Source organism: Phodopus roborovskii, unplaced genomic scaffold, assembly GCF_943737965.1.
Source record: "Phodopus roborovskii unplaced genomic scaffold, PHOROB, whole genome shotgun sequence".
NCBI classification, from domain to species: Eukaryota; Metazoa; Chordata; class Mammalia; order Rodentia; family Cricetidae; genus Phodopus; species Phodopus roborovskii.
In genome coordinates, this window is record NW_026126558.1 from 9,984,001 (window position 1) to 9,996,257 (window position 12,257).

At 44.9% G+C, this 12,257-nt stretch overlaps 1 protein-coding gene across 1 annotated transcript in view; it reads right to left on the reverse strand.

The window, feature by feature from the left end:
• Positions 1–12,257, reverse strand: part of Cdh13 (cadherin 13) — a 967,076-nt gene that overhangs the window by 325,129 nt on the left and 629,690 nt on the right. The window contains exon 6 of the mRNA XM_051201850.1: positions 5,417–5,561. Within this exon, the coding sequence (XP_051057807.1) occupies positions 5,417–5,561 (145 nt within the window). The remainder of the gene's footprint in view (positions 1–5,416; positions 5,562–12,257) is intronic.

A 12,257-nucleotide genomic window follows, 5' to 3' on the forward strand; every position in this document is an offset into this window, starting at 1 on the left:
AAATTAGACAGATCATCCAGGAAGAATCCGGGATGAACATGAACAGGAGACATCCCTGTGATCCCATCACCTCTTCACAGAGGGGTCTCCCTCTGTAGAAAATGAGGTTCAGCTGCTCCTGTGTTAAATATTCTGTCTGGCTTTGGTGTAGCACTGGCCACAATTTCAGTTCATGATTTCTCTCATTGCCATTTCCTCATGTGGCTGTGAATGCGGAGGGGGAGGGGGAGGGGTGGGGGGTGAGGGGGGAGCATTCTATGGTGCCCTAAGAGCTTAGCACATGTTGGCATGTTTGGGACGGTTAAGGAAAATATTGGAGGAGAAGGGAAAGAAAGTAGGGAGCAAGGCAGTGTAGGAGTCATGGGGTTGTCAGGGATGTCAGCAGATGATCCAGTCTGTCTTTTATAGCATGGAGAATGGGCAAGCACAGCACACAGGCACTGCTTGTCCTGAGGGTCATGGCCCCATCTGAAGGGACACTGAATATGACCAACATGGCACATGGACCGGATACAGACAGTCCTTATATTACTTTGTCCCCTGATGCCTCTCAAGGGGACATTCAGGGTAGTTAAGGTTAGCCCCATGAGGCACTCCTGTGTCTTGGGGGAAGACTGCCTGAAAGCTTACATCCATGTTGCCTCCTTCACAGCTGACCAAATGTTCTGGAAGCTAAAGTTCCCTAGAGACAGTTTTCATCACCCTCAGATTTGCAGGTTGAATGGTGGACATCCAGGTCTCCTGTCCCTTGACTAGAATAATTCTCATGGGGGTTGGTGGCTGTTCCTTCCACTTCCCTAGAGGAGTAGGCTCCATATGCCCACCCCAACAGTCTCTCCACTGCCTATTGCACTGGGTGATCTCCCCCCTCCTGGGTTGCCCTCCCCTGAGCCCCACTCTTGCCCTTGATTCTCCCTCACAGTATGCTAGGGGAAGTCCCCATGGCACCTAGGAGACCAGCAGGGTCAAAACATGTGTGAATTGGCATCAGCAGGGCACTCAGGGTTCTGGCACAGGTATCCTCTGGCGATGCCAAGGTCCTAACCCTCTTTCTGCTATGGTGGGTCTTGGGACCTGGCTGGCTGATGGAATGGCCACAGCCTGAATGTAAGCCTCATAAATCAACACTGTAACTATAGAAAGAGCTAAAATACCATCATTCTCTGCCGATGTACCTTCATTGGGAGTGATTCCCTAGAATAACACCCTGGAGTTTAGTGCTGAACAGCTGGGAGCAGTCTCCTGTCTGTCCCTGCAGATAAATATAGGTGACCTTCCTCGGTGATGGATAGGCAACTGATGGCAGTTGAGTACACAGGGACATGGCACGGATGGCTGGCTCATTGGGAGATAAATTTTCCTTCATACCAACAATGTGTCTCTTTGTTTTAACTTTGCTGAAGGGAACAATGTCAGCATATCAAGAATAATCTCAGTATTAAAGGCACACCAGTGTTTTCTGAGCATTTGTTATGGTCTAAGCACTGGATACAACCTGCTGTCTCACTTCATCCCCACATACAGGTTCTCAACTAGCTACTGTTCCATCCCACTCCATCTCATGAACAAAGCAGTTGAGGCTTCTAGAAGGTTCAGTGACTTGTCTGATGCCTCATCTTGTTAAGAAATTGAGCAGGAGGCATTGAACCCCATACTAAGGTATAGTGCTACACCTAGAAACAGCTGCATAACATGTGGAGTTGGGTGCAAAAACGACAGTGGTACCCCTTGTTCATCGATTAAAAGATTAGGATGTTGGTGACAGGGCAATAAACAAGAAGGGTATCTTCAGAGCACTTAGCTCTGTGAAGCTATGTAGGCCACACCCCATGCCACACCCAATGCCACTGGCCCTAAGTAGATTAGCTTTTAAGGAAGTGATGAGATTACTAATAAGGGTCTCTTTGTCTCACCCCATTTCCCCCCCCAAGACCTTCCCCTAGCAAGCTAAAAATAAATCAAAAGGATTCAGTGAGCCCAGTTGTTGGCCAGGATGACTGTTCATTTCCCATCAGAAGCTGAATCGATTCATTGGACAGAACTGCACAAACATAGACATGCCCCTGCCTGGATCTGCCTAGAGTCTACGGTTACCAACAGAGCAAAACAGACCCACAAGCTTGGTGTCTCATGGATCTCAGGCTCATATGGGGTGCAAAAATGAATGAGGACTGTTGTGCACACATGCAGATGAGGCTCTGAGCAGGAAGCCAATGCAGATTCTGTGGGCCATAGACCCCAGGAATAAGCAGGGTCAACTATGATGGTTAGTTTTTACTTGCCAACTTTCCACAGCCTAGGACCACATGAGAAGAGAGCCTCAGTTGAGGCGATGTCTAGATCTGATTGGCAGGCAGACAAGTCTGTGGGAGATTATCTTGGTTGTTCCTGAGCTAGGAAAATGCGTACTATTTCATGGGTTGGGTTCTGAACTGTGTAAGGGTGAAGAAAGTTAGTTAGCTAAACATAGAAAAACTAGCAGCCAGTATGAGAGCATTTATTCATTCATTTCCTTCTGCTCTTGACTGTGGGTGTGGCCAATGGTCACCTGAGACTTCTCTGCTACATGGGACTATAACCTGGAATTGAAGATCAAAGCAAGGCCCTAGGTTGCTTTTGGTCAGGATGTTTTGTCACAACAGATGTGAAACCAGAAGAGCTTCCTATCAGCAAAACAAATTTTCTCATGGTCCTCTTGGTCTTTGGAAAGAAGGTAGTCAACCCCAGAATGGTACCTAAGGAGGAGCTTGCAGCTCATAGCTCAAGACATGGACACTCTTCTAACTCTTGGTTTTTTTCATCATCTGTGGCATGAAGATTGCTAGACCTATTTCACTTCTCAGGATAGGAAATGGTTAGGGGAGGTGTATTCACCTAAATCTCCCAGCATACAATGAGGACTCAGTTCAATGATGGCAGAGACTAGTGGCTGTTTATATAGTCAATTTTATGGGACAACTGAAAAAAACATGGACAGGGACTAGGGCTAAGGCTCAGTTAATAAGGTGCTTGACACACAGTGTGAAGAACTATGTTCCAGCCACAGCACACATGAAGATCTGGGCTTGGTAGTGTATATCTGTAATCCCAGCATTGAAGAAGTGATGACAGGGGGATCCCAGGGCTTGCTGATCAGTCAGCATAGCATAAACTGCCATCACCAGGCCCAGACTCTGTCTCAAAAACTATAAGGTGGAGAGTGATTGAGGAAGACCTAACAAAGGATCAGGGAATTGTGAACACAGGAGAAACTTATACAACCAGTCAGGAAACACAGAACACATGGTATAATTTGAAAAGGGCCTCAGTTGGGGAAGAGTGTTATAGGATTGTGGAATACCATCCACTGTCACAATGCCCAGAGACGGTCCTTCCTGCAATTTTTCTACAGGGTGCTAATGGATCTAGGCAGTATAGGCAGTTGTACACTAAGAGTGTCTCCCCCGTCCCCCAGTATCTACCTTCTTGACACCAAATCTGACTAGTTCCTTCCCATGACTGCTCTAGACTTAATCGTAGAGGCTGCTGAAGAAAGAAGACAATGACCAGGACCATTCTGCACTCACAGAGGCATCCGTTCCGAATAGCTGTCCAAGTCTTACGTATTTTATGGGATAATATCAATCACAAGGAGAAGTGCGAGCTGGTTTATGTTTCCTGGAGATGTGTCTGTCCCTAACTGAATAGCTTTGTGCATTAAGAAATTCAACCTGCATAAAGGATTCAATTTTCCCTTAAAACTATGACAAGTATATAAAGCAATAGCACCTGAAATGCTCCCAAACTTTACAGAAGGACATAGCAGTGGGAGGAAGATTGGCCCTCATCTCATCAAATGCACATACTGTACAGAGATGGACATGCTCACAGCCCCCAGATGCACAATGGACTTTAACGCTGGGATCACGTTGTTTTCAGCCCATCTGTATTCCAGTCGCTCACACTCAGTGTCTGGGGATCACACACAGGAAGAAGGAATCATTTTTTGCTCTGCTCACACTCTGGCCTCTTTAATTGCTTTCTCCATCCATCTTGCTGACCTGATCTGGCTCTCAGCCCCTTTTAGTAGATATCTGTAAACATCACAATCAAAGTCCAGGGTCTCTCTCATCAGAAGTCCCCTCTCTATCAAAAACAACCCCTGGAGAGATGCCATGAGGGTGATCTGCCTTGAAATGATCTGACTTACCTTCACTTGCACAGGCTGCACCTCCTCAGGCCTGTTATCATTTCTCTTTGCCCATCTCTCCCCCCATAACACCTTTGGGAACACACAGCAAATTTGCTATTATTTGTATGAGAGCACATTCAAATCTGGGAGGGTAGAAGTCTGCTCCTGCTCTTTTGGGGAAAGTTATGGACAGCACAGAGACCAAGCTTGTGAAGCTAAAGGGAGGTTTGAGGCATCTTGCATATGATTATTCACCTGGTAGTCTGGGGAGGTTACCATGGCAACATTTTCAAAGTCTCCAGTATCTACATGTCATTGATACAACCCATCAATTTAACAAAGGGAAGGAAGCAGCCCAAACTGGCCTCTGTCTTCTCGATGGCTTGCTAACTGATCATTTTGTTCATTGCTTAGTCAAAACCTCAGAACCAGAAACAGGGACACTCTTAATACAGGGCTTTTTCACCCAAATGTATCTTAAATCTTAAAATCAAAGTCAACTCGTACAGGGATTGCTTTCTTCTTTGTTCTTCAGTTTCACAGCATTTTGCTCACAAGTGACTTTTTCTGCTGGACACTAGATACTTTAATTAGAATGTTCTGGGCCCCTAAAGGGGGGCTCTAAATTCTGTGTTTCACAGAGAGATTAAACATGGCAAAAGATTGCAAGGCCTTGAGGCATCCTGTAGTCATTTTCATAACAGTAGCTACAAGTATTCCCAGAGAGAGAGAGAGAGAGAGAGAGAGAGAGAGAGAGAGAGAGAGAGAGAGAGAGAGAAATGTCTTGCCTTTGGCTCTTTGACTGAAGATAAAAAGGTGTCTCTCCAAGAATCTTCCAAGGAAAAAGGAAAAGGTCCAGCCTGTCACACCAACATTGTTCTTCTTGAAAGGCAATTATGAAAAGGATTCACAGAGCAATTTATGTAGAAGACAGCCATTCTCATCAAAACTCCACAGGGTGCACAGTTATGCAGTCAGCCCTTATACTGTGAGCAGAATATTCACACAGTGCCCAACACTAACCAGGCATTGATGTCCTGGATGGAGCATCACCCCTGCAGACAAGGGAATAATTTTCATAGTTTGCAGTCCCCCAATTATACTCTGAGTTTGATGCTTCTAGCCTTCCTCAATAGAATCCAGAGAAACACTAATGCTATTTTATGACAGCCAGTCAGAATCTCCAAATATGATCATGTGTCACTTTCAGAGCCACCATGCTGATGGCCAGCCAGTGTGACTCACCTGTGGGTGATCCTTCCATGACGTGGCCAATGTAAGGGCCTTCCCGAAAGATGGGTCTATTGTCGTTCTGATCAATCACAATGACTTCCAAGGGCACTGGCCCCTCCAGAGTCTTGCCACTGACATCTGTGGTCTCCACAAACAGCTGTATGAACAAAGAAATTGAGAGAAAAACTTTTATTTTAAAAATAAAAACAAGATTCCCCAGAGAGAGTATGTTGTGTCAATAATTTTATGATCCTTTGGTAATATTCAAACTCTGGTTTCCATGTATTGTCACTGGGATGAGAATAGAAACTAAGTTGTCTACAATAAAAGACAAAGATCAAAGATCAGCATGTGATACATTTCCCCTTGGAAAATTCATAATTAAATCATCAAATCTGCACAGAAATTTAAACATACAGACACAGACAGACAGGGGCACGCATGTGCGTACGTGCACACACACACACACACACACACACAGTTCACCATGGTTGGGAAAATGTGCTTACACTATTTGTTTTTCCAACATCATTATCCTTAAAAGGAACATTATGCTAATAGAAACAATAGATGAAACAACATGAACTGAGGGAACCCACAGCATTTGTGGTCATGCTGAGGAGACACTCAGATCAATATGCATCTAGAGGCATCCATCCTTCAGGTAAGAGGGCTGGTGTGTGCAGGGCCCTGCTGTAACCCCATGATTCCTGCCCCCCCTTAAACTGCATGAAGTGCTTCCAAAGGAAAGTCCTTCCAGATCTCAGGCAAGAAGACTGCACAGGAATTCAGTGGTGCTACTGGTCTGGAAGCAGAGCATTATTCCATGGCATTCCCAGGGCACAGCGATTGGCACAAGTTCTATTTTCTGTGCTTAATTGGGCTTTGGTTTCTCTCAGAAATAGCAGTAAGATCTTTCTGAATGCAAGTGGTCATCCCTTCAGAGGGGATGACCATGCACTCTGGTCAGTGGAGACCACAGCATGGAGTCCCTTCACCAAGATCCTCAATTCCTTGTTTTCGTCGCTGATGAGTCCTCTCTGCTCAGTGAAGCTGACAAGACAAACACTGTGATCATACCTATGTGATGTGCAAATGTGGACATCAGATGAAACCCAGCCTACACATGTAAAGAGACTGTTTTTCTTTAGCAGTATCTTATCCTCTGTGTCAACACACACACACACACACACACACACACACACACACGTCCACAGGCACAAACATGCATACACATGCACACATACACTTGTACATATGCTCCTAAACCCATTTGATTTCTTGAGCACATAACACCTTAATTAAGAAAATTTCAAGTGAACAAAGCCTCCTAATATTGCACTCAAATGAGATATAACAGAAAAGAAACATTGTTTTAAAGCCGAGGCTGGGGAGACAGGGGAACCTGAATTCAGATCTCCAAAACCATATTAAATCAGGGCACAGTACCATGTGCCTACAATCCCAAAAATGAGGGTGAAAAACCAGGAAGACCCCTGGGTTTGCTGGCCCGTTAGTGTAGCCAAATCAGTGAGTACCAGGTTCATGAGAGACTCTGTGTCTTAGATTCCTGTTGCTGTGGTGAAATACCTCCCCCCAAGGCAACCTAGGGAAGAAATAGTTCATTTTAGCTTTCAATCTAGGTTTCCATCCATTATACCTGGGAAGCCACAGATATGGGCACCTGAGGGAGTTGGCCATAGCACACACACAACCAGAATAGGGAAGTAGGAATTAATTCATGCATGCTAGTGTTTAACTTGCCTTCTCTACTCATACAGTTCAGGAACCACCTTTTAGGGAATGGTGCTACCCACAGTGAGTGTGTGTGTGTGTGTGTGTGTGTGTGTGTGTGTGTGTGTGTGTTTCTTCCCACATCAATTAATATAATAAACACATTATCCATAAATATATCCACAAGCCAACCTGATTTAGATAATTCCTCATTGGACCCCTCTTCCCAGGTAATTCTAAGCTGTGTCAAGTTAGCAATTAAGAACAATTATCAGACCCTATCTCAGAAAATTGATAGAGTGATTGAGGAAGAAGCCCAGCATTGACCTTTGGCCACCACATGTACCTACACACATGTACCTACATGTGTGTGACATTCTCATGCACACACTCCTGAATAAAATCTGACATCCTTGTGAGTTTCACTTGCTGTTCTTATGTTATGGCCAGACCACAGTGAGCAGACAGAGCCTTTCTGAAGGACGTTGCTCTCACATTCCAGAGGGGGCTGTCAGTGTCAGAAAATCAATGCTGAGAGATGTTATTGCTTTCCTTCTCCCCTCCTGAGTGAGATGCCTCAAACACACAAACCCTTCCTTTGAAAGTCTGAAACTGTGTTTGTTTCCTGTGAATCATATGACAGATTCTAGTGGCTGGGTTCAAGGCTCAGAAACAAAGTGAGATAGATACACACAGAGAAAAGATGCCCACCCCCACCACCATCTTTGTAAAACTGCATGGCAGAGCCCACTGGGAGAAGAATGGACAGATGGCCAATGGTGGGAAGCTACAAAATGTCTGCTCAAGGGGAATGATGCCAGCAGCCCTTCACGGCCTGTTTCTAGGCCAACCCCTCAGATTTGAGCATTTCTGCTGTCAGTGTCCCCAGAATAGTGAAGTAGGACACACACCCCAGCTCCATAAACTGGGCTGGGACCACACACAGGGTCTCATAACTCCTGAAACTCATGAAAGCCTGAACATCACAGAAAGGTTTCTGAATAAACAATGGCCAAAAATCAACTAAATACCAAAGGGGGATGAAGACAAGGTCTTCTGCCATTGCCCATGCTGCATTCTGCAGCTTCACTAACCCTTTATACTCTGAGGAACTTGCTGAAAATTGAATTTCCCACAGCACTCCAGTCCACGGCATGTGGGTCTCACACACTCCTTGGAGAGCAGAGCCTGTGCATCTGTCTGTGATGGCTATGGTAGAACTGAGGCACAACCCCAAAGAGATGAGAAGAGAGCCCTACACATGCAAGCAGGCGACCTGCTACCCAAAACTCCTGATGTGGGGGACCCTGGCTCCCACTTAGCATCTGTGATTGGCAAGGGCTTCCTACAACATCATAGATTGCTGGAAAGGCTCTAATGTGACACATGGAGGTCTCTGATAGGAGGATGGCTCTGGATTCTCACTCAAAGCTTTTATTTGCTTGATTTTTTTTTTTTTTTTTTTTTTGAGATAAAGTTTTACTCTGCAACTCAGGCTTGGCTGGAACTCACTATGTAGCTCAGACTGGTCCCAAGGTCAAGGTTCCTCCTGAGTGGAATTACAGGTGTGAGTGACTCTGATCACTCAAATCTTGCTTCAACACTCAAGGGTTTATTTTCCACCTATTTTAGGAATGGTGTGAGTGTTTTATGTGTAAAGCCATTTAACCCAGTCTTAGCATGCAGAGGAGATGATGTACACCCTCAAAGGTATAATAGAGGCTGTCACAGGTTCATCATCTTGCTGCAATTGTGGTTGTGGTTAACAGTTAGCCTCAGTCAGGGTCCAAGACAGAAGTTCAAGAGCCACCCTCCAGTGAAACTTCTGTTTCCAGCTACCCAATGGGTTTTGCCCATCTTCTTCCCAAGCTGGGCCTCCCAGGTCCGTGCCCATTTCCACCCTTCCCAGCCCACACCCTAGGGCTATCCTTCAATTCATACAGACTAGCCCTCCCTAATTAACCCTCTCATGGATGTAACACTTTCCAGCATGGAATCCACACACGTATGTCTTTCCATGTTGGCCTCGGCAGGCTCCCAAGCACAGGGGCATGGCGGATGTGCCTGGTTAGTGAATGCCTCATACAGAACAGTTTGCATAAAACCCTCTTCTCAAGAGGTGGTTTTTCTTTAAGAGACTGGAGTCTGAAGAGCTGGCCTAGGCTTTGGCCATCTGTTCTTTCTCCCCAGCTGGGCACAGGAGGCTGACAGTCAGTCTGAGTCCACGGGCCCACGGCCAGTTGACTCTATACAGTCTTAATTGACCAACACAAGCCCTGGTGGTAAACAATATCGAAGCATATTAAACTGACAGCTTACTTTTTAAAAGAAGGGAATTAACATTTATCTGGTGTTCAACCCATGTCCAGGCTTTGTTTTGATTTTTCAAGACATGGTTTCTTGGTGAAACAGTACTGGTTGTTCTGGAACTGACTGTGTAGACCAGGCTGGCTTCACACTCACAGAGATATGCCTGCCTCTGCCTTTTGAGTGCTGGGTTAAAGGCATGTGCCACCACCACCCAGCCTATATTCAGGCTTTTTATACACCTGTTTCAAAACAACTTGGAGAAATACTGATTGAGGCAAAGAAATTGAGGTCACCATCTATAGTCACAAAGCTGAATTGTGATTGATTAGGCAACATTCAAACTTAGGACTGACTCCAAAACCCATAGTGCATTCACTCTGCTCATGTCCATTCAAGGTTCTGTTGCAGCCTGCCTCGAATTTTTGGCTTGGATAGCTTCACTAATTTTGTCATTTGCTTCATATTGGTGTTTTCTTTTTATATTACATCGGCCGCTATTTTATAATCTTGTAGCATGTGAGGCAAAGTCTTCCATGGATTTGGGAGCACAGTAAGTGTGCAAGTGTGCATAGCCTCACTACTAGCCACAAGAGTACCTACCAGCACACACAATGAGCCCCTGTGTGTCACTCAGCCCCCAGTCACAGATGTTACCACAGTAGCCCCGTTCTGTGATCCTTCTCCCAGGTGTGTACAAGGACATACTTTAGCCTGGGTTTGAGCTGTTCTTCTTCTTTTTTTTTTTTTTTTTTTTTTTTTTTTTTTTGAGATAGGGTCCCTCACTGGTCTCCGAAACACTTATGCATCTAGACAGAAGAGCAACCAAGTCCCAGGGTTTATCTGCCTCCCTAGCCCTGGGATTACAGGCATATCATCAGAGCACAGCATAAGGAATGTAAATCACCCTTGAACTTTCTGGAGCAAATATGCATTATCCCAAGGTGGATACAGAAAAATACAGTGTGATACATGCTCTGCTTCAGGGGGGTTTGGTAAGTGGGCACGAGGGTGTGAAGACATCATGTTCATATATTGTGATTCAGAGGGTATAGCACGTGCTCACTGGGTGTATAGCCTTTGAGAGTGGAAGGAGAGGACTAGGGGAGACCACTAGGACTGACTATCCTTAAACAGCTTTCCCAGTACCCAGCTCCTCTATTTCCTTCCATCTGGGGGAAGCAAGTCTGGGGTGTGTTCTCTGCTAGAGATGTGAAAGCCTCAGTATGCAAGCCAATGACTCTTTAAACTAATTAATCCCCTGTAATGACTGAGATGCTGTCCATATGATTCATTAACAAGACTCCCTTACAAACAAAACCAAAAGCAAAAACATAATGAACCAAATTACAAAGCACGCACCATTTGTTGGCTTCCGGCACCACAACAAACTATTAACATAGTGCCCTGCATTTGGCTCATCTTCTCATCTCCCATCATGAAAGACATGAAATTTGACATTGTGATCTTACACACAACAGGATGAAATGATGAAGAACAAAACCTGCTACAAGGCTTGTTTTGTTTTGTTTTGTTTTGAGTAAAGGCCAAGATGGAGAGCCAGCTCTTAAAAGACAGCATCTTTTGTAGCATGGGCTGACTCAAGTCCCAGAAGAGAAACTTGGATCAATGGAGTCAGAGGCACAGCACCATGTGCAGTCAGTGCCCTGGTGAGTCACTTTGAAGCGAAGCGACCCAGGGAGCATGTCTGTGACCTTTTCTCAACTCCGATGATTCTGATTTGCTTTGAGCAGAGTATTCAAATAAAGCAAAACACAGACACACAGCTAATGACTTTTGTTTTTTTTTTTTTTTTTGAGATGCTGAAGTACATGCCTGGGTATCAAAAGATTATGTACAAAGGCTTGTTTTCAGTCACGATAAATGAAAATCGTATACTGGCTTCAGCTCTAACACAGCAAGACTCAGTTTCCCCTGGGAAGATAAGACACGTCACCCCAGTGAGTGTTTTCCATCTGTATTTCCTCCTTGTGGACCATTTTTCAAAAGGGATGACACGATTGAGACCACCTGTGTACTGCATCTTTAGGAACTTCTACTTGAACTAGCTCAAAGGTCATAACAAAAGTGGCCTCATTCTTTGCCTTCCAGACATCTTTCGTAGCACAGCATGCTAACAAAGTGGGACCACAATAGGATCCCCACAGGTTCATTGCAGATGAACATAGGTACAAGGTCTGGCATCTCCAATAAGCTTGGAGAGAACTACCCCCCCTTCTTTCTCTGTCTCCCTCCCTCCCATCTCCCCTCCTACCCTCCCTTCCTCACTCTCTATGTATGTGTTGCCACATAAAATCTTGATCTCAGGGCTAGAGAAATGGCTCAGAGGTTAAGAGCACATACTGCTGTTCCAGAGGACCCAAGTTCAGTTCCCAGCCCACACCTTCTTCCTAAGGATACCCACATGCACATAAATAACAATAACCCTATTTAGAAATTTGCCTGGAGGAGAAGGAAAGGCAAGAATCACTGATTTGATGGTGTAGATGCAGGGTATAAACCCAGGCTTATGCCAGGGGCATCTCTGCTTCATATTTTTACCCTGAAAGGGAGCTTAGAAGTTTGTCCCTAGAACCTTGCAGTTATTCAGAGCTTACAAAAGAAAAAAATTCCACAAAGCTGCCTTGGAAATAAGCCCATAGGGATTTTGGTTTAAGTATGCTGGTTGTGTATTTATGAGATGATCCCTAGAGGTTGAGAGATGCTCAGAGACTTAAAAAATGACCTTTTCCACGAAGGATTCCATGTTTGCTGTGATAAGCAAAAAATGATAAGACTAATCCTAACTTAG